The sequence below is a fragment of the Cryptomeria japonica genome, chromosome 11, assembly GCF_030272615.1.
Source record: "Cryptomeria japonica chromosome 11, Sugi_1.0, whole genome shotgun sequence".
Classification (NCBI taxonomy): domain Eukaryota; kingdom Viridiplantae; phylum Streptophyta; class Pinopsida; order Cupressales; family Cupressaceae; genus Cryptomeria; species Cryptomeria japonica.
The window spans coordinates 728,806,080-728,833,834 of record NC_081415.1 but is presented as its reverse complement, the minus strand read 5'-3'; the positions used below and the strand labels follow the sequence as shown (position 1 = coordinate 728,833,834).

Here is a 27,755-nt window from a genome sequence, read left to right as displayed (position 1 = left end):
TTTCATAAGGATTTATTCATTCATTGTAATCATCTAATTGTGCAATCAATACAAAATTCTCAAGTTGTGTTGAGCAAATTATCCTTGCTTGATTTCTCTATGTGATAGGTGGTGTGCTTGTAGAGGATTCTTAGCTTGTGAGGTTGGATCATCAACTTCTACAAATACATATATAAAGTTTATTCAATCTGAACCCGAAATCACCACAAAAACATTGCAAAGATTATAAATTGTCAATACATATTGTTCATAGTAAGTTAATTTTTAGTTTGCAGGGAGCTTCCCCTTTCTAATTCAAAAAGTAGTTCCACTACACATTTGTTCTATTTTTTGTTATTGAAAAGTGCAAGTTAAAACGCACACAATAATAATGTGGATTTTAAAAAATTCAAAGGTTTTTTTCCAGAACATGCTAGCACAAAACACCTTATGATTGGAGTATTGAGTTTTAGATTTTATAGTAGAAAGGGATCAATATGGTGTTGCACATACATATACTGATTTATTGATTAAAGATTGCTATCTATTAAAGAGTGTAATAGTTTGATTTCAGGAGAAATTTTAGTTGTAATTGTCATCACTGTTCATTTCTTTTAGATACATTGTCATTACCCTTTTGGGTATTTAGTGTATGACATGAACAAAATTATATCTTGCCATAAATATATCATTTCTAGGAAACATTGAGGATTTTCTACAAGAATGGAACAGGAGACTACTCAGTTGTATATGGCTATTGATCCAAAAATATCAGATCTAAAATTATGTTGGACCATCTGGGGGTCACAGTTGGCAGTTCCAATGCAGAGCCAAAGCAGCAGTCATATCATATCAAAAATTAAATATTTTTGTATAATCTGAGTCCTCTCTGAAAGCTATTCAAAACAAATGGCTTGTTCTGTGTCCATATGAGAAAGTTGTGGCTCTGGGAAAAAAGCTGTTGAAGTTGCTACTGAAGATGTTACTGAATTGTCACAGTTGCTGTCGAAGTTGCTGCTGGAGTCTGATGGACATGTTTAAACCTACAGAAATAATGATTAGTTTAATTCGCTTGCTTATAAAGGTGGTACAATCATTTATCTATGATAAAATAAACATCAAACATGCAGCCAAAACATAACACCAGCTACATGAACAACAAAAATACCACATCATGATTAAAAGCATCCAAAAAATATTGTTTTTGGGCATCCCAAAGTGACTAATGCTTTGGTTCCTCTTCCACTTTGGCATTTGGCTTTTCACCTTCTCATGTTTGAGAGGTTGTTGGAAGATCATATTATCTTTGCATGTTTTGTTGGGCATAGACTCTCATTCTATTATTGGCTTTAGTCCATCTTAGAACTTTTGCGAGTGTACGTAGCAGTTTTACTTTAGCAGATGCAGGTATAATTGAAGATTCAGATATATGTGAGGGCTCCATTGATGCCAAGAGGGCATGTTATATATATGTGTTCAACCTTATTTTTTGTCATTTTTAATGGAGGATGTTAAACTTTGTCATCTAAGTCCATCTATGAAGATTGCGGTCCTTTTTTTTGGTTGTAGCAGAAGTTGTTGCAGTTCAAAATATTATCCTAGGAGTTGCAAGCGTGTGGAAGCTTGAGATCTGAAGTAGAGATTTTCAAAAGCTCAAGAGGCAGAGTTAAAACACTAGTAATAAACTCTTGGTGGCATGAGGGGCAAATGCCCACTCTTCCTAGGGTTTTATGCCTATTTAATAGTTTTCCTGGCAGTACTTTGTGTGTTACAATATTTGTTTATTCCGCACTTGTTGATGCTTAGAACTTTGTTATGGTATGTTGCACATGCCTATGTATGTTGAAATCCACTGTAGATGGTAGAAATGGTTACAAAGGTGTGTAAAGAGGTCTGAGCATTGTAAATCTGTTTGTTGATGGCTGCCGTGTGACATACCCACGCCAGTTTACAGGTTAGGTATGAGCTATCCTGTTAAAGAAAGTTCTTTTGAAGGAATGTACTTGTGAGAACATATTCTTCACTGGCACTGGCAGTATGGAAGCGTGTTTTCTTTAGGTATGAGTATGATCTGTAATGCACACTGAATTTTAGTTGATGTTTGAGAGAATCATTTTATGTTGCAATCAGTAACTGTGTTATGATTATTGTTAGCAATAAGGATGGCTAATACTTTTGAAAATGCAATCTGTACTGAAAAGCAGGGGACCTATACATTTAGAAAGATGAGATCCTCATATTGCAATAAGGCTGTTAACAGTTGTTTCTAGATACACTAGACCGAAGAAACGGGAATCGCCATGAATCGCCTAAACTTGGCGAGTCCAAGTCCGAGCCATGCTCGCCGAGTCTCTGGGACTCGGACTCGGACTCGTCCGAGTCTGGCGAGCAAATTCGCCAAACTCGCTGAGTTGGCGAGTTTGGCTCAAACTCGCCAAACTCGGCGAGTCCCGAGCCCCAAACTCAGCTACTGCCTGGGTTAAGTAAAATGACAAAAAAAAACATTTTAAAAAGTTTTTTTTAAATGAATGGTCTCGTCTTTGTTCACTAAAACCTCCGCCTGAGAATGAGAAAAATCAGGGTTACAACATGTCAGCCAATAGAAAAATAACACCTGACGCCTTTATTAAATAATAAGTTTTTTTGGCCTCGCGGGGCGCTGCCCCCAAACCCCCATCGAAAAATATGGGGGGAAACTGCGTCGATAGAAGTAGGGAAAATTTAACCTCCGAGTCTGACACTGATTGGATCGACCAGGTAGATATAGAGGCTGAGACTGTAGCCATAGCAGAGGAGAAGTGGAGAGCACGAGCACAGACAGGAGATTCAAAGGCAAATAGTGACACGGATGTTCCTGATGTTGGTGAGCATGGCATGGTGTCACGGGGAGCAGCTATGGCTGTCAAATCATCCAGGACCTACCTTAGACGCCTTCGCAGGGGGCCGGGGCCGGAGGAAGCTGTCGTGCAGGCTCCTCTGAGCCATAGGCTTGTAGTTGTATTTACCTTTGGTATTTGTATGAAACATTTGATGATGATCATATGATGACATGGATATTTTATTCCATGAGTTTTGTAATATTGTATACATTTGACAATATTTATATATCTATGTTTGTTATTTCCTTCAGCTACAATTTGCATTTATGCTTATGTGATTGATGTATACTTGTGTATGTAATCAAATGAGTCAAGTTTGATGATGTTATTGTGTCTTTAAGGTGTATTCAATAAAGGGTGCTTGAAACAATTTTTAAATCTTTAAAAATCTCTAAATTTCTTTAGTTTTTCACTTTCCCGAGTCCAGCCGAGTCCGACTCCGAGTCCAACCGAGTCTGACTCCGAGTCCCGAGTCTGAGTCCGATTCGGCCTTGCCGAGTCTGACTCCGAGTCCCGAGTCTGAGTCCGATTCAGCCTTGCCGAGTCCGAGCCGAGTCCGAGTCCCGTTTCTTTGCACTAAACACTTGCCAATTAACTTGGGCCTAGGAACATGTGTCAGATTTTGTTTTATTCTTATAAGGAAATTGATATATCCTTATCCACGTCTAGATTGATCATTTTGATGATTTGTTACGGCGGAAAATGAATGCATAGAGTCAATGCAAATATGCGCCCATAAGCTATGACTATGACCATCTCATGTGAAGTGTAGTATGCCTATCATATGAAGGACATAATTAGCAGGGGGCATGTGAAACATGATATGGTGTTGCTTATGCACTTGTTGCTTTTAACATATGCCAACTAGAGTATGAGCTGTTACATGATTCTTTGTACAGGAATTAAATAGCAACTTTGCTGCCACTAAATTCAGGAGATCATGGAGTGTTGATAACTAAAATGGTTTGCCATATGCCCCACTATACTTAACGGAGTCATAAACTGGCACTTGTCCTTAACAAAAAACATGTTGCTTGGCCCTTGCAAGTTTTGTTATTAACCTATGGATTGGTATCAATAGCATCACTTGCAAGTAGTTAATTGCTGTTATGAATAGTGTAAGAGGGCAGAGCTCACAGCTTTGTTAAGTCTGTTTTGATGGCTGTTGAATAATCTATAGTGCACCTTGAATTACTTAGATTGCTTAAACAATGGCCACTACTGTCAATGGAATTGTACTTGTATAAATGAGAGTACAAAAGATCTCCTAAATAGAGAGAGCAAATTGAGAATCTTCCACTCATGCATGGTTGACTGTATCTGCATCGGATACCATGCAGTTCACACATGAATATAATATGGCATCCTAACATAAAAAGAATGAATATATATATATATGTGTGTGTGTGTGTGTGTGTGTGTGTATAAACCACTTAAGAGCAACAATTGAGTGTATGTTTAGTTGATTCAATGGGATGAAAAGTTAAAATGGCATTAACATATGTTCTCTTGCATTATTAATAGTGCTTATATTTGAGATGGCACTTGAGACTGAAGTTCTTGCAACTAAGATGAAACAAAAGGGAGTGTAGCCTTTCACTTGTTTATGGGTTATCAAGTCCCTTAAGCTCATTTGGAGGGATGTTGCTAAGCAGCTAGCCCACCCAAAAGAGATTTGGTCACCTTATGATAAAATGATAGAATTGTTGAACCCTAAAAGGTGACTTATCATTATTCAGTGATCAAGTAACCCTAAAAGAGATATCAGCAAAATTGACTCTAAATTGGATCAGCAAATGTGAAAGGTGGAATTATAAGTGCTAAAGCAATTCCCCTTAAAAATACCAGTAACTTTAAAACTTATTGGCTATTTTTTAAAGTTTTGTCTTTACACTATTACTTACCATAATTGATTTGTATATCATTTACACCAAAGAGTGCTGCCCAGATTCACAATGAACACTATCATACGAAAAGCTAGTTTTGCTTACACTCCAGGGATGGAGCCCCAAAGACCACAGCCAAGAAAAAGTGGTAAAGATGTTGCGGAGTGGTGGAGGCAGAAGTGATGAAAATGATATCAATATTGCTATTACAAGGCCTGCTCAAAGAAGGGGAAAAGGACAGTTCTTATTCACCAAATTTGATTTGTATGCTATTCCCGCATAAGAGTGTCACACAGATTCGCAATGACCACCATCACAAGAAAAGCTATTTTTGTTTGCACTCAAGGGATTGAAGGCTGAAGGGCCGCAGCCAGGAAAAAGTAGTAAAGATGTTAGAGGATAAGTGTTGAAAATGATATATTGCCATTTCAAAGCCTGATTGAGAGGGAAAAGAAGACCATCATCAGATCCCCTCCCTTGATTGCACTTGTGAGCTATTTCCTATTTGTTTCATGTATATTCATTTGGTTTGTGCTCTCAATGGCCCTCTAGACTTGCTTTCACTTTATTTTATGAACAAGTTCCATGGTATTAGCATCATCTCTCTAGACGATTATTCTATAATGTCCCCTTCTCCGCTCTAGTTTGTTTTGGGGACCGTTAGCCTATTTCGGAGACCCGTAGGCTAGTCGGAAGCAGAAATTAGGGTTTCCTACCTCTGGGAGGATGTTTCTACATTTTCGAAGGCTTGCATATTGGAATTTGTTAGTTTGGGTTCTAGATTCCTTCTGGGTTTTCAGAAAGCTTCGCAGTGAGTGTACATGCATAGCCAGTGTTGTCGACATAAATTGCCTATTGTTATGTTTAATAATATTTGTTATCCGACAAGGAATTAATTAATTGTATTGAGTGGGTTGTCAGTCACGGGTAGTTATTTGTCGGTTGGTTGACGGTTGTGTACCTCTCGGCAACCACCAGGTCCTTTAAATATGTCGTGTACTGTCAAGGAAGTAGGACAGTATTGTCAGATCTGTTGTAATCCTTGGCCAGCCATCTCTAGTCTTCTTCTCTGTAATGATTGCATGTGCGAATAAAGATCTATTTTACTGTCGTGTCTGGTATGCATTGTCGTGTACATTGTTATTTTCTATATTTAATTTACCAGTTGTGCCAGCAAACATTTTGGCGTCGTTATCTTAAAAGAAATCGGGTCAGCCTTGAGTGATTCATGTCTATAGATCCCATCAAAGGTGAGAAGAGGCCACAGGGTGGTCAAACCAAGCAATTAGGTGATCCGCCGACCCTCGGCCGAAGGGAGCACAAAGACGAGTCGAAGCCTGGAAGTACTCAAAGTGTTGGGACGCTGGAGGTGGACATGTAGAGGACGCGCGCGTGTCTGAGAGTGCAAGGAAAGCACCGGAACGTAGTGATCGGAACAATTCACTCGGATCCGACACACCCGGAAGTACTCAAAGTGTTGGGGAAGCTGAAGGTGGATGTGTCGAGGACACCTACGTGGCCGAGAGTGCAGGGAAAGCATCGGAACGTAGCGGTTGAAATAGTCCACCCAAGTCTAGAGCACAAGGCAAATACACAAGTACCTTCCGAGTGGAAATAATGTAAGCCACACAAGGAGGAACGGACGAGAAAACCATCACCCGAAGGGAATGAGTCCAGTGATCCAATGTTGTTGACGGTGAGCATCGGGAGGAAGCCGGCAGTCGTCGAGATGGAAATAATGGGAAAGAAGTTGACAAACACCATTGTCGATGGAGGCTCGGGAGTAAACGTACTACCAGAAGACATGTGGAAATGTCTGGGGAAGCCCAATCTTTGGCTGCCAAGCTTCCACTTGGTAGGTGCCGACCAACACGGCATTCAGCCGTTGGGAACATCGATGGCACAAAAAGTAATGATTGGGACACAAAAAAAATTCTTGGACTTTGTAGTCATCCGGTTACAAAAGAAGGCGTACGATGCACTCCTCGAGAGGGGATGGTTGGTTACTGCCAAGGCGAATCATAACTGGAAGCAAAACACACTCTCGATCGAGAGTGACGGGAGGAAGCACGTCATTGACTTGAGGAACCAAGCGGTGAGTGAAGAACTAGCACCCTCGAAAACTGAGTCTGAGGGTGGAGAGTTAGGTATGGACGGACGGAGGAAAGGCATGAAACCCAATGAAGAAGGGGTTCTCGAACTGGAAGATTGCTCTGAAGATGAGACAAGTTCCCTAAATGGACTATTCCACTGGCAAATGGAGGACTATGAAGTTTTTTCACCAACATGTAATTTTCTTGAAGCTACAACTCCTAGTGAAAAGCAACTGATGGAAGCATGTAAAGTTATGAATGATACATTTGGTAGTACGGAGATGGAAAGTGGACGGAAAAAGCCCACCGGCAAAGGACAGGAGTCGTACAAAACAAAGGAGCTTGCACGAAAGGAAATCATACCCATACGGAGTCAGATCGCATGCAAGAGTACTATCAAAGAATATGGAATTGAGAGGAAAAATCAAATAGAAGGAACCATACAAGCCACAATGAATTTCGTCTAAGTCATACGACACCGGCTGTACACCCTACGGAGTAAGGGATCGCACAGCAAGGAGACCATACGACCTACAAAGATACGTGCAAAACCTAGCCCATACATTGCATGGGGACAAAGCAGAACTGGCCACTCTAAGCACATTACGCAGCCAAGAAGCAAGAGGATCTCGACACACAGAAGGCAATAAAGGCAGAGGAAGTAGTCTGTACAAGGTCGTACAGCAACAGGGAAGTGGGTCGTACATATACGTACGAGCCAGATCGAGCCATCAGTACCATATCCGTACGGGGTGTGCAGAACCACATAGAGAGATCCGTACAAGGAATACAGAACTGCAAGGAGGAATCCGTACGAAACTGACTAAAGGAGAAATCCATACGAAGTGCGTAGAATTGGAGAGAGAAATCTGTACGGTAATCCGTACAAGGCATGAGGGTGTGCGAAGAAAATTTGATGAGCTTCGTACGGAATTAGCTTGGAAGGTAAGTCCATACGGTGGCAAGCACAACGTAGTCCATGAAGAGGAGGACGAAATTGATCATGCAACAACAACCATCTGGTCGTACAAGAACCATACGGAACTGCCAAGCGAAGTTGGAGAAGTGCGACCATACGGAATCAAGATGAAGGAATTGGCAGAAGGCACCCATATGAAACTGTGCAAGGCAACAGAAATCCATACACAATCAGTACCGAATTTGCATGGAGGAAAAAATCCGTACATAGTCCGTACACAATCAATTGGAGGAAGGAAATCGTACACAATTCGTACGGACTTAGCTGAAAGGGGCCATGCAAGCAGCGTGTACGGCGACCAATCGAGAAGGAAGCTTGGTGCAAGGGTAATTCCGTACACACAAGTAGAAGAGGAATTTCTATACGAAGAGGAGAGGTGGTCCGTACGTAGTCCAGACCGCATGCCATGTGGATTTGAGGCAGAAATCAATGTTTTTGGCGTCTTAAAAAATCACGAAAAATCATGTGCGACATGGAGTTCCGTGTGGTTTTGAAGGTTGCAATTTGGTGTTGACGGCGAGGGCACTGCCCCCAAACCCCCATTTGATTTGGCAAGTACACTACAAGTTGGGGTTGTCCAGTCGAAGTCATTGTCTGTCGTTAGTCTTCTCGAATATTACTTGATGTTTGCTTGTCGTCTGGAAGATGACTTTTTCTTTTGGGGGGATGATGTTGTCGGCATAAATTGCCTATTGTTATGTTTGATAATATTTGTTATCCGACAAGGTATTAATTAATTGTATTGACTAGGTTGTCAGTCTCAGGTAGTTATGTGTCGGTTGGTTGACAGTTGTGTACCTCTCGGCAACCGTCAGGTCCTCTAAATATGTTGTGTACTATCAAGGAAGTAGGACGGTATTGTCAAATTTATTGTAATCCTTGGCCGACCATCTCTGGTCTTCTTCTCTGTAATGATTGCATGTGCGAATAAAGATCTATTTTACTGCCATGTCTGGTATGCATTGTCATGTACATTGTTATTTTCTATATTTAATTTACCAGTTGTGCCAGCAAACAGCAAGTTATGGAGTTTATTTGACTTACTATTTTTAGTAAGTGGAGGCAAAAGCAATTGAGTTCTCTAGGTTTTTCTGGGTTTTCTATGAGCTATGCGATGGTATAACATGCAAACCAATCCAAGAACAATTTTATATCGAAATGCTGCCGAAATGCAAAGTGAAAGCTTCGAGGAACACTTACCTCCTAGCCATAGCTTGATTTCTTGCTTGCAATACAGCAACTAGTCGAACCAGAGACTGCTCTTCATTCAGAGGAGTGGATTGGAGAACAATGTTGCAGAATTTTTGTGTCAGTTTTTGATGTTTTGGTGTGTTTTCTTGAGTTTTCATGTTGTTGGTCGCAGTGTGTGCTAAAGGTGTTTTTTGCTCGTGGCTCCCTGTGTGCTTGACGTGTGGTTCTAGGTATCAACTCCATCTCTTCCTATACCTTGGGCAATAAAATTCACCATTTTGTGGATCTTGAAACGCTGATTTGGATTTAATGTAGCAAGTCGAACTTCCCAGCAAGGCCATCCCCTTTCCTTGGCTGCCTCGGGCTGCGTGCAGATTGTTTTGTGGTGTTCACAGTGCAGGTTTGAGGTTTTATTTGTGTTGTCAATGCTATATCTCTCATTTGCTCTTGATTTGGTGCAATTCGGAGTTGATTTGGAAAAGTTGAGAGCATTTTAGTGTGTTTGTAGCTTGTTGGTCTGCATATTTTCAGTGTGTTATTGTTAATTTCAGAATTTGAAGTTGGTTGTGTGAAGAGCTTTCTTGGTGTGCCTTGAGCTTTTGGTGTTGGGAGTTGATTTTGGGTGTGTAAGTTCATTGGTGTGGAAAGAAGGAACTTGGTTATCATTTGCAACTGTTAGTTCTCAATTCTTACTTCTATGATCGATATTGTAATGTTGGTAGTAATACTAACAGCAGTTCCTATTGTTCTTTCTTGTCCCACTGCATAAGTGGAAGAGGCTGGCCATGCTGCCTATCTTGGAATAGTGAATTCTCTTAATTTGTAATCCATATTATGCATTGTAAGCTGGTTAGTAGTACTAACAGCCATCTTATTGGATTATTGTTTTAAGTCCCATTGCATAAGAGGAAGAGGCTGGCTTTGACGCCTATTTTGGATATTGTAATACTGTCCTCCCGCTGCATAAGTGGTAGAGTTGATTTGAATTTCATTTCTTGTCCTCCCATTGAACAAGCGGTTGAGTGATTGCATTCTTCAGTTCTTTAGCTTGTCCTTGGCTGGTTTACCACCAAGTGATTGAATTGTTTTCATTATCCCGCTGTATAAGCGGAAGGGACTGGCTTGCCGCCCGAAGATTGTAATCATTTTCAGTTATTGGCATCTAACGATCCCCTCGACACTGTATGCTCTCACCCTCCAAGATTGGGCTGTCGGTGATCAGAAAGTGGAAGGGTTACAATTTCAGCATTATTGTATCTTGATCTCCTAACCTTAACGGGTTCTTGTTGTGATTGTAACTGGAAATAAATTGAAAAAAAAATTGTGGGTATATTCGTCAACTGCTCAGACCTAATAATTGGTCAACTGCTCAACTTTGAGCAAAATCCGATGGTCAAGCCTCCATATCACCCCATTGATTTTAACTGTGCTACAAATTTAATTAAAACATAAGACATTAACTTGAGCCTAAGAAATAAGAATTCATGTACCAAATTAATAAAATACACTATGCTAAAAATAAGAATTGGCAATAAGCTTGCACCTTGGCAGTATTTGATTCTTAGAAGCAAATCATGCTTTCATTACTTTCACTATCAATGAATTTCTCTTAGGAGCCGGAAAAACCTAAATAATGTTTCCTAGACCTCTTCTCCTACCACTCGCTCAAGCAAAAACAAGTTTCCCTTATCATCCCTGCCAATCCTAGTAGTATTGTCAAGATATCTTTCTCCATATTAAGGATCAACAGTCATTGCAAATGTGGGAAACAACTACTAACACGTAATCCTTTTGAACAACATCAAGATACTGCAATTTTAGATTTACCATTACGAAGGAGTAGTGATTTGTAGGAAAGAGCGGTGCTTTAAATACTCTTAAGAACTAGAGAACAAGGATACGTAATTTCCAGCCAGCCTTCAGGGTTGAAAATGCTGAGAAGCATGTCGTAGTTCTTTTTAAACAAGTTTAACAACTGCCAACCACAATATCATGTCAGGACAGTGTAAGTCATCCAAAAAATAGTAACATTTTAAGGCAACTAATAAGTGCATTTCTGAAAACATATGTTCAATTACCTTTTCAGGCAGTATAGTTGATTTTTGAAACTGGATATTAACACGCTGATTGCAAAACAATAAAAGTGTTGTTTAGGATACCTCAACAAGGGCAACAATTGAACAATAGTTGCACAATGAGTAGACCAGTATCAACTGAATGGTGCAGTTTACTTCCAACCAAATAAATAACACAAATCATCCAAAAACAAAGTAGCAGATACGAATATCAAGCAAGATGTTTTCAAGTTAATCAAGAACACTGACTATTCCAGATGATAATGATTTGGAGTTCTACACCTGAGGGCTTGCAATCGTGTAGGAAGCCTCAATAACTAGTTCTCCTCTGAGCATTCCTAAGCCAGTAACACTAAAACAAATCTTGTTCTGTGCTTTTCCCTGCAGTCACGAGATTGATGGTTACGAACCCAATATGGGTCCCTGTTATTAAAACCTAAATCAATCGGATCGCATAACTTTCAAGACCCAAATAATCCAAGCTTATCTGACCTATTCTCTAGCATACACCACCAAAAAATTTGTATTATAATTGGATATAAAAGTTACCTTTTCTACGTCTACCGTCTGAATAAACTCTCCGAGAGTAATAAAATCTCGGAGACCCAATTTTGTCCGCTTTGAGCCAAGAATGGATATTGTACTGTAAAGAAGCCTCCACTGACCATCTACCTGGTAGAAACTAAACATCAGGTAATCCTTGTGCAATAAAAAAACTAGCCAACCGAAATTGTTTAACAAGAATGAAATATTGGTGAATCTTTCCCATTAAAAAGATTAAAAATAAGAATACATGTATATTAGGGGGATATATTCTACCAAAAAAACAATAGTATGTTTTGGCGAGTCTCATACATTTATATACAGACTTGGGGTTCTTTAATTTCCAAAAGCTTAACATCCATAGCTTCAGGAATCAACTGCGTGAATTCGAAAAGATTAACATGCATAGCTTCAGGAATCAACTGTGTGAATTCCAAAAGCTTAACATACACTAGGGACTGTGGATTCCAAAAGCTTGTTAACTGACTAATCTAATTTTTGAAAATTTTGTGGACAAACGATCAATCCGCGAAACACATATCATAAGAGAGAAAAAAAATCCATTTTGTATCCTAAAACGTAAGCCTACATGTGTAGGTAATCAAACCACAGAAGGAACCATACTAAGATTACAATATCTATAGCTGCAACTTATTTATGCCCACGCTGAAACAAACAAATGGAATGGCCCACTCTGCTATTAGGGTTACCATTTCAAGCTTTTCAGTGGGATTGGACACAGTATTTTGTCCTTCAAGCAGCTTTAGCAGCTTCTCTATTTCAGCTTTTCTTTTTGCCTCGACCCCAAAAATACCTCTGTTCAAGCCTTTCAATTCAACAAACACCTTAAGTTAGCATCTACAGCCACATTTACAGAAAATTATTTCAATTCTACGAAGAAAAACAACCTATAGCCTCCATTAAATATCTGAAAAACCAACCAAACACCGCAAGTTCAATCTCTCTAAATCCCAATTCAGTGACGGCAAAAAGATATTAAAACAGAAAAACCTTGTATTGAATTTTTAAGGGCTACTTTTAACTCATCGACACTCCCAAACTCTGGGGCTGCCTTGAAAATGTCTGTTCCTGAAATCCCATTTATAGGCCTGGTCTGGTTCACATTTGTTGCAATGACAAAGCCATGATTATCTACAGAGTTGTTGCTACGAATCTTCTTGTGGGGATATCTGTAAAATGAATAACTCAACGCCGAATGCAAACATTTACTATGCCTTATATTCTTCTTTTCCTTTGAAGTGTTGACAGGAATGGAAGTGTGTGTTAGGAAGCAGACAGTGGCCATGTTATTGGAACACAAATTTCCCAGGTATCCTACAGAACGCTTCTTGCCATTACTTCACTTGGCAAGTCAATGAACTGTGCACTCACCCAAGCAACTTATTTTCCTCTGTAATTCCATCTGCTTATCGAGTGCCAGCACACAGCTAGCTTATATAGCAGTTACCCACATGAATATTATATCATGGGACGTCACCATCGAACCGCTAGATTGAGGATAAGGAGTAATAACAGTATAATCCAAAGGTGTAGATTCATCCCATGGAGGGAAGGATGGTAAACGTTGTTTTATATTTCATAATTTTTGGTGATCGATATGGGATGACCTTTTACTGCACCTATGGAGTAATAACAGTATAATTCAAAGGTGTAGATTCATCCCATGGAGGGAAGGATGGTAAACGTTCTTTTATATTTCATAATTTTTGTTGATCGATATGGGATCTACCTATGTGAATTTCAAATAGCTTAGTCGTGTTTCTTGGTCTTTAGACTGGTGTTGTGGTCGTCATTAAAATTATTTAATTCATTCATTCTTCAATGTGATGTCTATAGATTCTTTCAAGATTTGAATTTGTAATTTGTATTTTATAATTTTTGATATATTATTTATTTAATTCATAAAAATTAGAGATATTAAATTTCTAGCATTTCACATTTCAATCTTATTATCATTGATTTTCAAAATTAGACGGCGAGAAAGACAACCATGCACACATAATGAAAAACTGATATGATTGAAATATGTAATGTCCTCATCCAATAAACTTGTATGGTTGCATACACGTAGAACACAAGAAAAGTTGACAATGTTAGGATGTGTTCCAAAGTGCTTCATCAATTCAAAGATTTTGAAAGCATCCTCGCAATGATCGATCAATAAAAATTATCGCATATCCTGCAATGATCGCATTTCATGAGAGGATATCTCTTTGAGGCATTATATTAAACAATTCATGTGCATTGTCTATGATTCCACATTTTGCAGACATGTCTACCTGAGCATATTTCCAACTACAATATCTAACAAAAATCCCCCTTTGATTATGATTTGATGGATGTCCATACCTTGTTCTAAAGATCTCGTTGTGGCACAGGTAGGGAGGATGCTAGCAAAGGTTGTGGAAATTGGCTTTACACCTTGTTGTCCCAATTTTTTTATTTTCAAAAAATTGATAACCCCTATAAATTTTTACTCAAAATGTGTCATTTTTGTCTCTAAGACGCATTTTAAGAGGTGCAAAACTCATATGTGTTAATGCCAAATCATCAGGGGGTGTGTTTGTCATTGTTGTTCAAGTTTTGGTTAGTTTTGGCTTTCATTTTCCTAACTTTCTAAGCAATTTTGGGTTTCAGGTCAGTCACTGCAAGTAGGAACTTTTTGTTGTCATTGCAAATAAAGTCACTGCAAGAAGGAACTTTTTCACCTCACTACAAGTGGTAGGAATTTTTGGATGACTTTACAAGTAAATGTACTTACTTGTAATTGAGCTTCTAAGACCCGATTACAAGTTAGTTCATTGTTTTAATTGTCAAGTTACTTGCAAAATTGGGTCTCTAAAGCATCATTACAAGTTGTATTGTTACTTGCAATCGGATCTTCAAGACCCAACTGCAACTAAGGTCCTTTTAGTTGAGCGTTCTTGTCAAAGTCAAGTGGGGGTTTTACATCCAACATTGCAAGTAAATCAGCTTTACTTGTGATTGGGGTTTTGAAACCTGATTACAAGTTCACTTTATAAAAGAAAAGAGACACGCTTGATCACTTGCAATCGGGTTCTAGGGACCTGACTGCAAGTGTCTAGGGATTATTTTCATTGCAAGTTAAAATCACTTGCAATCGGGTCTCTAGATCTCGATTGCAACCCCTTCATGTTTCACCATTGGCAATGTATATTTTACTTGGAATCAGGTCCTTGAAACCCGACTGCAAGTGTACAAGTACTACCCTTTCACTTGTAATTGGTCCACAAAACCCTAATGCAAAGTGTCTTAGCCAAGTCACCTTTCTTTTTGAGTGATGAATGCAAGTGTCTATCTATCTTGCTAAGCCTCTTTTATGTGTAACTGAATCTTAAGGTCCTTGCTGCAAGTTTATATGCAAGCTCTTTTACTTGCAATCGGGTCTCCAAGACCCGATTGCATGTGTAAGTTTCAACATTTCTTCCCCATTTTGCACATCCCAAATATTCAAGACTTGCTAGCTTGCTATCAAATCCCCAAGTTCTTATTTCAAGGGCAAACTTTGAAGATTTTTCCCACTCATTTGCAAGCAATACACACTTGCAATCGGCTCTTCAAGACTCAATTACAAGTGGAAGTGTAAAAGTTTTTCCCTACATTGCACTTGCATTCCACCTCCCAAGACTCAAAATTGATCCAAAATGCACGCAAAACACTTGAAAATGAGTCTTTAGGATCCAATTACAAGTGCAAACTTGTATTTTCCCATGACACACATGAAGTTGCATGTTCGTTCTCCAAATTGCAAGTCAATGTCTTGTTTTTCTACACATGTAATGCAGTCCTCAAAACCCAAAATTCACTTGTGAGCCCATTTTTGCATCAACTTATCCCTTCCCTTGTCAGTCTTGTTTGCACACACGATCTATCAAACCAACAAATCAAGGCATGGGCATTGTTTTATAACAATTTCATCTTGAATAAGGTGTTATGGGTTCTTCATCAGTGAACAAAAGAAGAAGAGATACAACAGTAATTCATGGGACAACTCAAGGGTCAATAATCCTCATAAGTCATGTGTAAATAGAAGTCATCCAGTGACAAAGTGAATCAAGCATGGAGAAAGAACACAATGAAGAGAAGGATTTCCCTCCTAAAGAAATGGTACTACCCCAAGCACATGATAAGGTTGAAGTTCATGGGCCCAGGACACAAAGACTATCAAGGGTGCAAGTTCTTGCTCTGGTTCAAGATGCCATTCCCAAACCTGAGTACTTCAATCACAGAGTGTCTTATAATAGCATGAAGATCAAACAAAGGATGATGTAAATAGAGTCGTGTCTCTGGACACTTAGTTTCAATTATGCATTTGTAATTTCGTTTTGACAAAATAAATGTAATGTCATAAATTGTAATTGCAAGAGATCATATCACTTGCATTCTTGTAACCTATAATTGCATGTAAACAAATTACAAGTAGAAAGTCAGTAGGACTGTAATTTGAATAAGCCATTGTTAGTTAGTTGGTTATGGAATAAGCCTCAGTTGGTTAGACTTCTCCCACATTTTTCTCTCAGACCCTCTCCTATATATAAATGAGGGTGCTCTGTGTAATTTTTATCTTTTGGCAATGCAACAAAATTCTGTCAGTTTGTATGTGAACTCTAAGACTTTGAGCTTCGATGTAAATCAAATTGCTTTAAATAAAAGAGGCAAGTTACGTTGAGACTTTGTGTCAATTCAAGTTGTTATGTGACGACATTTTTTAGAATTGATTGTGATTTTTGTTCTATTGTTCAAGAGGGATTTAAATTCAATCCTGTAGACTTTGAGTTGCTAATTGTATTTAGAGTTATAGGTTTGGTTTTCAAACTTGGTCTTGCAAACTTTGAGCTTCTTATCACATTTGAAGCTAGTATAGAAAGATCAAGTAAGGAGATAACTTGTAGAATTTGTGTTGCTTTTATTTTTAAGACTTATGCATGTAAGGTGAAGTGCATCATATGGACAGACTTTGAGCTAATGTGTGTTGTACATTGTTATCATTTTGAGAAGGTTGATAGGATAGTAGGAGTGCTGAAGACTTTGTGCTTTTTTTTTCTATTTTCTCATCCTGGAGAAGTGATGAAAGTCTTTTTTCTTTCATGGAAACTTTGCTTCCCTTTATGTTCTAAAATTCCTACAAAAAGTTTCATTTTTGTATTTTCTATTGTTGATGTAACTTCTTTTCTTAAATAAGAGAAATAATATCATTTGTTCTAAAGTAAGAGAATAAGATGTCATCCCACCCAAATTAGATTAGTGTTAGTAGTAGTAGAGGGGGAGCCTTCCCTAAATTAGGAGATTTTTATACTCACATACTGTGGCTAAAACCACAATTTTGCACATCTTCCCAAGTGTACAAAATTTTCAACCAACACACTTGCCAATTGCATTTTGTTGAAAGTTTCTAAAGCCTTTTCAACAAATCTATATTAAATGGATTTGTTGAAAAGTCTTTAGAAATACATAGCAAATGAGATTTACATGAATTTGACTTCAATGTTCATGTACCTCTGTATAGCAACTTCAATTGGGAAAAAATATCTCAACTATAAACTTGAAGATCAACCTAATAGAAATATAGATAGGAACTAAATGTTGCCTAGTCATCCATGTAAGTTAGCCACATTCAATTATATTATATCAATCTTCAACAAGATCATGTTAATCTTCAACAATTATCTTCAATCTGATATCTCTTAAAGCATACTTTACATATATTTTTTAAATAAAAGTATGCTAGTTTTATAATTTTCTACTATTAGATTAATTTAGCGATACACCATTTATTTTAATCATAAAATAAATTAGAGATATTAAATGTATACCATTCCATATTTCAATCTCATTATCATTGACTTTCAAAATTAGAGATATTAAAGTTGATTCATAATATTCCATATCTCAATCTCATTATTGTTGATTTTCATTTGAGATTTTATTTATAATTTTAATATTTATTTTTTGTCATTGATCTTAGCACCATCCAATGAATGATTTGAGTCTCACCCGTTCACTCAAATTGTGTTCTTGTCTACACTCAACACTTCCAAGTATTTTCAATACAATTTTGTGCAAGACTATTATGCACATTATTATATGCACAAGCTATACACATTTTATATAGTATTGCTCAATTATATTTTTTTATGAATAAGTGTGTTTGTTACTATTAATATTTAAAAATACTCATATTCACAAAAAAGGGTGGTTGGGTACGAGATCACACCCTAAATTCAACATGGGTAGTGCCCAAAAAGCTAACAATAACAACAATGCAAGTCGCTAAGTAGTGAGAGCAACACCAGTAGGAGTTGGCAAGGAGCCTCGATCATCCAATTTATCCCATACATCAGTAATGTCTAGGGCGACGTCAAGAATGGACAACCCCTCATCATTTTTATCTTCTTCCTCCTTATTATATTTATCTTCATTCTATGTTGGACAAGTTTCCAAGGCTAGCCGAGGGAACCACTTAAAATACTTAGGTGTCAACCAACCACCACCACCACCAATCAATGGCCCCACTCCACTTGAAGACCACCTAGAGGAGGTGAGGCAAAGAAGCATCTAGCGGAATTGCTCCTAACACCACAATACTAACAAGGAGCATGGGACTTGGGAGGTAGAGAATGTTGGGCTAAGAAATTCTAGCTTTGATGCTAACTACAAGGCAGAGTACAACCACAAGAGGTAGAATTGTTCAGGGTCACCCTAGCAACAGTTCACGGGATATTACCCAAATGATCTAAAAGCTCCTAAATGTGAACCATCTCCAACAACACTAAACTAGCCTAAACTTGAATATATAACATAACATTAGAGAAAATTATAGATTTAGAAAAAAGTGAAACATTTGTATCAACTTCGTAATGTGCAAAAACTACAAAATTCTTATCTTTCCACAAGGAAAATAAAATTTCTACTCCTGGAGAAGGTGATGATGATGTAGATGATGAAAAAGATGCAAATCCAGAATCTCTTCCTTCAGTCGATTTGTTTCCTTGGGACCTAGTTCGGATTTCTATTGTTGGTTATGAGGGTTTCTTTAACTTCGGTGTGGAGTGGTTGCATATGGCCTATGGTGGTGCTTTTTTCTCTATGTGGAGTCTTCTTGCCATGGTCTCCCTTGATTTCACTACGAAGGCGATTGTGGGTAAGATTGTTTTGTTCCTTGCTCTAGATTTTCTTCCTCTGTTATGTGAGGGGGGTCATTTTTGGTGTTGTTTGGTGCCCTCTTCTTTCGGGGGGAGGAGTTTCTTATGGCCTTTCTCTAGAGCTTTGTGTGTGGAGTGTCTCCTTGTTCTACCTCGTGCTTTGTTTTGTGCACCCATTTTTTCTATTTCATCCTTCTACTCTATGGTGGTTGTGATTAATTGTGCTATGGTGGTTTTGTTGGAGAATTTTTTTGGAGTGCTCTATTCATTGTTGCTTCTTAAGGCTTTTCGTGCCTGGATTGGAGACCCTTCTTGTTTGAAGATATGGTTGGTTTTTTATGGGTCTCTACTCTTAGTGGTGGATTTTTCTCCCTTTAGTATGGTTACAGAAAGACCAAGGGTTGTTCGTTCCTGACCTTTGGTGCTTGATTGTTACAGGCTTGTGCTAGGAATTGTATTGGGTTTTGCCTAAAGTTTGTGCTTGTTTCCCCTTTGCATGTAGGTGCTTTGTTGATGGTTTATTGATCTTTGGTGATAGTTCTTTGGGGACTGTTTTGCTTTGTTTCAGTGAGTGCAACCCTTTTCATGATCCCCAATGTTGTTGCTCTATTTTTGGAGGGTGTAGTCTTTTATTTCCAATATCTTGTCCTTACCATCTGTCTCTTTTCTTTGAGGGGATGGTTGAGTGTTTTTTCTCCTCTGGTGTTTTATGTTGTGCCTTCCATGTGGGCCATTTTGATTGCCTATATCTCTTTTGGCCCCTTAGTTGGTTCCCCCAATATTTATTCTTCAGTTGTGGCTCTCATGTTTTTGTCTCAGCATCTTTGGTTTTCTCTAGTTATTCCTATAGAGGTGACCCTATCTTCTATTGAGGTGGAGATAGCTTTTGCTGGATATGACCTTTCTTCTATAGAGGTGGAGTTGTATGTTGTGGGTGGTGTTGGGAGGTGTTGGTGGGGGGTTGATGGTGAGTTGTCTCTTGGTTGTAAGGAAAATGAGGTTGGTTTGTATGTTGACTTCTCTCCTTCTTATCCTATTAAGGTGGAGTTCTTGAAGGGTTTGGTGAACTCAATGCTGCTCATTCTCAAGGTTAAGGTAATGGGAGCCTTGTTAAAACCCATTGTTAAGGTTGAGGGATCCTGGAAAAACCTTTTGTTCATGCTTATTTAAGTTTTCTGGTGTATGGCTTGTTGAACACAATGTACCATTGAGAGGGGGGTGAATCAGTGGTTCCTAAAAATATTTTCTCTTTAAACCAAGCTTTGAGTACCAGTTAACAACCTAAACACTAAGCAATCAAACTAGTAAGATATGAAAGGATATCATAAGAGGCAAACACGCAAATGCATAACCCACAACACCGGATGTACGAGGAAAACCCTATATGGGGAAAACCTCGGTGAAAAATGCTACTAGAGTCTATTGCTCCAATCCATCCTCACAAAGAAACAACTAGTTACAAATGATTTAGGGCACCAACCCAAGGAGCACCAACCCCTACACCAAATTGCTCTCTCTGATATCTTACTAGTTACTCTCTGCCTCTCTTCTCTTTCTCAGAACCTCACCCTACACAGTATCACACTTGGATGCCTTCTTAACCATACAATCTCTACCGGTACGCCCTGTTGTTAAGGTTATAACAATTTACTGGTTACTCTGTCTCTACCAATTAGAACCTCTCAGCGGTTCAGCCTGCTAACTCCCCACTCTATCTCTCTGTGAAGGAACTCTCAGGCAGATAGTCTCTCTTCTTTCTCAAGATCTCTTCTTACTCTCAACTCACATCTAGCATCATCATCTTCAGTCTCAAGTTCACATGTTTATATGTGAGGGTTCCCACCGAAAGCAACATTCAAATGATGGCATGCTAGGGTTTTCCTCTACCAACTCAATTCATATCAAATCTGATCAGATCTCCTTTCCTGGAAAGATGATCTAGACAATATCAAACAACACTGCCATATACTTGCCTTCCAATGCACGTTTTCTATTTTTAGATGTTTGCAACATGTTTTTCGGTGTTGCTCTATCAATCACCTTTAATGGCTCGGTTGTTTCCTTCAGCCAACGAGTAAAAGGATCAGATCATCCTGTAAGGTTAGTTTAGTCACCTTGCCACTTTTTCTCCCTCGAGCCGCAACATCCTATCATTGTCCCATGATTTGCGAGTTCTTCATTAATGTCAACATGCTTGTCAACTATCACGTCGATGAACACTTCACCGACCTCTGCATGCTCGCCACCTGGTGTCCACCTGTCATGCTTGTCGACATCCACCTATGCTCAGACTACAAATTTGGTTTGACATCCTTCACTGACCAAGACTCACTATTGATTCAACACACCTTATCAGTATAACCTAACTTCACCGGTGGACCTTCATACCTGCTGACCTCTTCTTTGTCAGTGGATCAACTTGGCCTTCCATCAAACATACTAGTCCATCCACTGAATCCATTTACCGATTGCATTATACTTATCTGGTGCAGGAGCACCTAGCTTCATTCTCAGCTTCATTTTCATCTCAGGTTTGAGTTTGGTTAGTTTTAAGTTGGAAAGTTGTTTAGGATGTTTTTGAAGTTGTGTTAGGTTGTTTGGATGAGTTTTGAACTCATTGTGTTGTTTTGGTTTCTTGTTTTCATCTTTTTGCTCAAAGTTGCCAGTTTGGTGTTGCCTGGCAAAATGATGGAAAAATGAGTTTTTTTTGTGGTTTTTGTTTTGAAAAGGTTTTAGACATGTTTTATGCTTGGGTTTTAGGTATGAGAAGTATTTTTAGGTGATAGTTTGTCTTGGAGGTCAATCTTGCATTTTCTAGGCACCAAAAGTTGTCATTTAGGCATCAAAATGTCAAAATTAAGTGCCCTTGGACATGTACCTGTCCGTACAGGAGGTTAACCAACTTGGAGAGGTATTTAATCTCCTATTTTAACTATTGTAAGGGTTGATCATTCGGAGTTAAGAAGCATTTTGCAAACTTACACTAGTTTTGTTTGGTTTTTCTCTAGTTTTTGGCTCCATGTGAACAACACTCCGTACACCAGCTGTACTTGGTCATACTATCTTTCATTTTCTGATTCTAATATGTTTTCTTAAACTTTTCCCTTTGGTGGCATTTGATTTTATCAAGTTTTGAGTTTGTAGCAAAATTAGTTTGATTTGACAGTTTCACTGCCTTGTCTAGGAATTGGCAAGGATGCTTGACCAACTTGGCTTCTTGGAGTCCTAAAATGCTCATGGCTTCCCAAGAACCAGTTGGTCAACTTGTAGACTATGTAAATACATGTTTTGTTTTCAAGAATGCAGGTGTAAGGAGTTTTGGTGGCCATTAAGCCCTAGGCAAGTGTGCCATTTGGCTAGGGTCTTGAAGAAATTTAATGCTTTGCTCTTCTATAGCAAGTGCATTTAATAGTTGAACAGACTTTCCTTGATGTTGAACTTTGTATGCCAAGGCAAAGAGGCTTTCTAAGCCATGAGGATATTGTTTGCAACTTTAGTTTGTGAAAATAATGTAAAAAAAAACAGTGAGTCACTATTTTAGAGTCAATTTCCTTCCATTAGCCTACTCTCCATCATGCATTGGAGCTTGTAAGGTTGTATACCTCCTTCTAATTGCTTGTGAAAAAGCACAAGGAGTGTTTTTGACGTTAACTAAGGGTTTGAAGTTTCCAAGATCAATCAATGATCTTTGAGGCAAGATTTGGAATGTCAATTTGTTGTCACAGTCAACTAGGACTGAGTTTTACATTTCCTTTTGAAGTTATATATGTAATCTTCTCCCTCTAAATGATAGGTATGAAGGAAAATAAGCCACCTAAGATTGAGCCTTGTTAAGGACCACCAAAAATAGACTTTTGTAAAGTGTTCTAACAGTGAAAGTGCAGGTCACAGTGAACTACAAAAAAAAACAGTGAAAGACAAAAGGGCAGCAACAATTAGCTTAACAATGAATTAATCCATTTTGTAATTGCCTAATGCTTGTATGCAGGGCTAACATGACTCTTCTTTTCTTCTAGATGGTAGACATGTTTACATGTTGAATGTAATTGGTTTTGTTTGCAAATGATGTGTTTGAAAGAGGCAATATTGGAAAAGTTGTAAAATGTTGCATTTTCCTCATAAGCAACTTTTTGTGAAAACTTGTTCTTCGAACTTTGAATTGCAAATATTCTTATTTGTGGCTTAATTAGTCATTACTATGATGGTACCAAGGTCTCTTGTCCATATTGGAGGTTTATCGCTTGAATCTTGGTTTTTCACCATCAAAACCCTTCAAAACCCTCCTTTTTCACCATTTTTGGGACAGTCATGGAGAAGGCCTGAGAGACCCTAAGACTTTGTGAATCTTCAATTATTCCCAAAAGAGTATCCGAAAATGTGAAGCTTTTGTTCTAGAAGTCCATCATTTGAACAGGGTGAGCACAAAACCCCTAATGGAGGGCTAATTGCCTAGTAGCCCATTTTAGGCCTAAAACCAAGTTTTTGACAAATCGGGTATGCCAATGAAGGTAGAAAAGCATGAAATCCAACAAAACAAGTTGAAACAGGTCAACCTAACATGAATCCAACCTATTTGGTGAGTTTGGCTTCATAAGTTGGTTTTGGAGCCCTTGGAAGGATGTCATCAACTAGGGAGTTGGAGCCTTTGAGTAGCCAAGGAGAGCTTGACATAGGGAGGTGGAGTAAGGTGAGTTGTTAGACTGCCTTTGAGCTATTTGCATTTTGACTTTGGTGTTTACACCTTGAAAATAGAAAGGAACTATTACCTAACAAACATACCAACCACTTAACAACCACCCAGCACTATCCTCCCTATCATTATCTTTGTCTATCATTGATCACATATGTATGTTCTTCTTTGCTTCTTCGCTTGCTTACGGGTGGTCCTGCTTTACCGGTAGATGATACACTTAATGTGTACCAGTAACGTACCTTTTATGTCTACTTACACACTCCATCCTTCATACCAGTTGACATCATTACTTACTTCACCCATATCAGTCACCACTACCTACTCAATGGTGACCATTCCATACCGATTGACATCAATGACAACATAATGCCAACAATCTCCCCCTTTGGCATTGATGTCAACACACTTTGTTCCTTTATCCAACCCATTTACACACTCTCCCCCTTCAACAACAATGACAAAGGGTCAGGGCATCCTTCCATCTAATTTATTCTCCATTGGTTATATAGTGTATTCTCCCCCTTTGACCACAATCCGCTCAACCAACAGCATATAAGATGTTTGCATTTGACTGAACTGGTAAAGATTGGTGTTTTTATGCAATCAGTATATGATTAGTTATTGATTGTGATGAAGAGAATGAGATTCGTGTTTGATGACTAAGTTTTGTGTTGTCATTGATGGCACCAATGTTTTTGTAGTCATCTAAGTCTTAGAAGCCAACCGGTATAAAAGACAGTTTAACAGAGAACTAGTAATTAGGATCTCAACCGGTAAACTGAGACAGAGTTGCATTTCGACAACTGGTACAGGTGATTCATGAAGAGTTGGATGATGTGGTTTCACAGTGATGATGGTGACAGGTACTTGGAGATGTTCACAACTGCATTGGCAGTATCAACTGGATGAGCGAGATTTGATTTACAGAATGGACAAACTAGGAGAACACTTAACTAGTAGTGATATAATCACTTAAATCGGTAACACGACACAAATTTTAATTTGTTATGTCGGTGGTCGACATATGTAAAGCGTACGATGTAAGTTTGTCTAGATTTATTGAACCCAGGAAATTGTTCCAAGGTTGTAGCCGACTAAGTGTAAATATTTATAAGAAGTGTGACAAGGGATAAAGTCGGTATGTGTGTGAAGAGAGAGTTTATGAGCGAATATTGTGAATGTGATCGTGCGGTGATTAGGGAACTTTTGTAATGAATTGTTGATGTTTTAAGGATAATCAGTGGATCTTATCATACACAGAAGGCATTACTTGAAGATCTTATCACTGTTGTTTTCCTAACAGTTTGCAACAGTAAAATCCCCTAACCGGGTAGGTCCTAAAAGGCCTTAAAACTATAAATCCCCTAATAGGGTAGCTTTGAATCAGAGTCTTAAATTCTCTTGTGAGGTTGATCCTAACAGGTCATTGCTCCTAACAGGGCTTATCATTCAAATCCCCTAACTGGGTGACTCTTAACTAGGTCTGCTCCTAACACGACATAGTTGCAAGACCTTAACCAATCAATATTTCTATTTTATAGATAGTGAATCTTGTGGGTACTAACTCCCACTGTGGTTTTTCTCTTTTGGCTTTTCCACGTATAATCTATTGTGTTATGTAGAATTTTTTTTATTGGGCATTTTCTTATGTGGTGATATTTATCATATGCTTGATAAGTTTTAAGTTGTTAAAGTTGGTGATCAAATTTATATTATTTTTGCTTGCACTGATTTACACCCCACCCCCCCCCACACCCCCTCTTAGTGCCTTATAAGTTCATCATAAGAATCAAATGTGATTGTACTATGAGTGCTACCAATTTGGGAAAGTAGATTCCCGTAATGATGAAATTCTCTTGGGTATTCCTACAACAATTTTCTTCTTCTGCAGTTTGTGCTTCCAGTAAACCCAAAAGTTCAAGAATGTCGGTATTGCATCATTAACACTTGATCTCCTCCTGTGTCTAGCATATGGTCCAAGAGATAGGATTTTTTACAATGAACTCCCCCTGAACCATATTTCTTCATACATAGTTAAGTACATGAATCAGGTGACACCACTCCTAAATTGTGTCTCAGATACTCAAAAGTCTTTACCGGTAGAGGCTTGGTGAAGATATCAGCCACTTGTTCACCTATAGGGACATACTCTACCTTGACTTCCTGATATGACACCCTCTCCCTAAGAAAATGACATTTGATAGCAATATGATTTGTCCTTGAGTGCATAATCAAATTCTTTGATATGTTAATTGCATTGGAATTGTCACACTAGATAAAAATGGGGTCAGACATCTCTACCTGAATATCCTTGAGGGTCTGCTTCATCCATAGCACGTGAGAACAACATGTGGCAACAACAATATATTCTGCCTCAGCAGTAGATAGAGAAACTAAATCTTGCTTCTTGTTGTGCCATGAGACCAACCGGTTACCTAGAAAGAATGCACCACCACTTGTGCTCTTTTGGTCATCAATGCAGTTTGTCCAATTAGCATCAATGTAGGCATGCAAGATAAAATCCCCTTTCTTGGGATACCATAGTCCATAATCAAGTGTCCCTTGCATATACTGGAATATCCTCCTTACTGCATTTACATGTGATAGTTTGGGTGTAGCTCAAAATCTAGCCACCATGCATACTGCAAGCACTATATCTGGTCTAGAAGCAGTAAGATATAATAAACTACCAATCATAGCTCTATACAATGTTCGATCTACTACCAGTGAGTCATCATCCTTGCTCAACTTGCTTTTGGTTGCCATTGGGGTACTTACCAATTCGTTCTCTTCCATTTGGAATTTCTTCAACATGTCCCAGACATACTTGGTTTGAGAGACAAAAATTCCCTTGTCTCATTGTGAGACCTGTAAACCAAGGAAAAATGATAGCTCTCCAAGCATAGACATCTCAAATTTTGTTTTCATCTAATCAACAAAGTCCTTGCATAGAGTGTCCTTGTTACCTCCAAAAATGATGTCATCTACATACACAACCACAATGATCATGTGGTTTCCAATTGCCTTGATGTATAGATTGTTGTCAGCACTCCCCTTTTTGAATCCTTGCTCCTTCATGTACTTATCTAGCCTTGGATACCATGCTCTAGGAGCCTGCTTTAAACCATATAGGGATTTCTTCAACCGACACACAAAGGTTTCATCATCATTTAACGGAAACCCTTATGGTTGCTCCATGTACACTTCTTCTTCCAAATTTCCATTGAGGAAGACATATTTTACATCCATTTGATATACCTTATACCCCTTGTAGGCTGAAAAAGCTAGAAATGTCCTATTTGCTTCTAGTCAAGCTATCGGTGCAAATGTTCCTTCAAAATCAATGTCCTCTACTTGAGAATAACCCTTGCACACAAGTCTAGCTTTATGCCTCATAATTTTACCTTCTTTATTCATCTTCTTCCGATAGACCCATTTAGTGCCAATGATGTTCTTGTCTTTCAGTCTAGGGACTAATTCCCAAGTCTTGTTCTTCTCAATCTAATGCAACTCTTCTTCCATGACATCCACCCAATTTTGAATTTTGCTAGCATCATTGAATGTCTTAGGTTCCATTTCAATCACGAGGAATAAATTGACTTATTCATCATTCCGGGCAAGTCTTCTTCTAGTTTGCACACCATCACTCTTATTACCTAAAATCTGCTCTTTCGGGTGAATTTTTTGCACATACTGGTTAGGGACCTTATTGGATGCTTCTTCTGGTTCATTGTCTGATTGAGCTTCTTCACCTTCATCACCAGAATCATCATTTGTGCTTGTCTTCGTTTATGCATATCTTTATCAACTCTTACATGCACACTCTCAATGACTCTTCTTAGTCTTTTGTTGTAGCATTTGTAGGCCTTACTGTTAGTTGAGTAACCAAGAGGAAGATCCCTTCATCACTCCTGGAATCAAAACTACCTAAACCATCCATGTCTCTCTTGATAAAAAAATTGCTTCTAAATATCATGAAGTACTTGACTGATGGTTTCTGGTCATACCACAACTCATAAGGTATCATTTTGTTGTTTGTTCTTAACCGAACCCGGTTCAAAGTATATGTTGCAATATGAACTGCTTCCTTCCAATACATATCCGATAAATTTGACTCATTTAACATGGTTTTGGCCATCTCCTTGGTTGTCATGTTCTTCCTTTCTACCACACCATTTTGTTGTGGTGTCCTGGGGGCTGAGTATTGCCTTCTGATTCCATGCCTCTCACAGTAATCTTCAAACCCATTTGAT

General features: G+C 38.5%; 1 protein-coding gene across 6 annotated transcripts; it reads right to left on the bottom strand.

Annotated features, from left to right (window-relative positions):
- Positions 1-488: 488 nt before the first annotated feature.
- LOC131072100 (fibrillin protein 5 homolog) lies at positions 489-13,086 on the bottom strand. Of its 6 annotated transcripts, XM_058008153.2 has the most exons (8): positions 12,637-13,086; positions 12,336-12,451; positions 11,632-11,754; positions 11,365-11,463; positions 11,086-11,130; positions 10,909-10,982; positions 10,634-10,732; positions 489-1,022 (listed from the first exon to the last, which is right to left on the bottom strand). In XM_058008153.2, the coding sequence occupies exons 1-7, from the start codon at positions 12,929-12,931 to the stop codon at positions 10,648-10,650; spliced, it is 837 nt and encodes a 278-aa protein (XP_057864136.1). In that variant the 5' UTR covers positions 12,932-13,086; the 3' UTR covers positions 489-1,022; positions 10,634-10,647. The 6 variants fall into 6 exon arrangements, 5 of the variants coding, with proteins under 5 accessions (XP_057864136.1, XP_057864137.1, XP_057864138.1 ...); XM_058008154.2 differs by lacking the exon at positions 10,634-10,732 and having other exon boundaries at positions 10,835-10,982; XM_058008155.2 differs by lacking the exon at positions 10,634-10,732 and having other exon boundaries at positions 10,925-10,982.
- Positions 13,087-27,755: the final 14,669 nt, after the last annotated feature.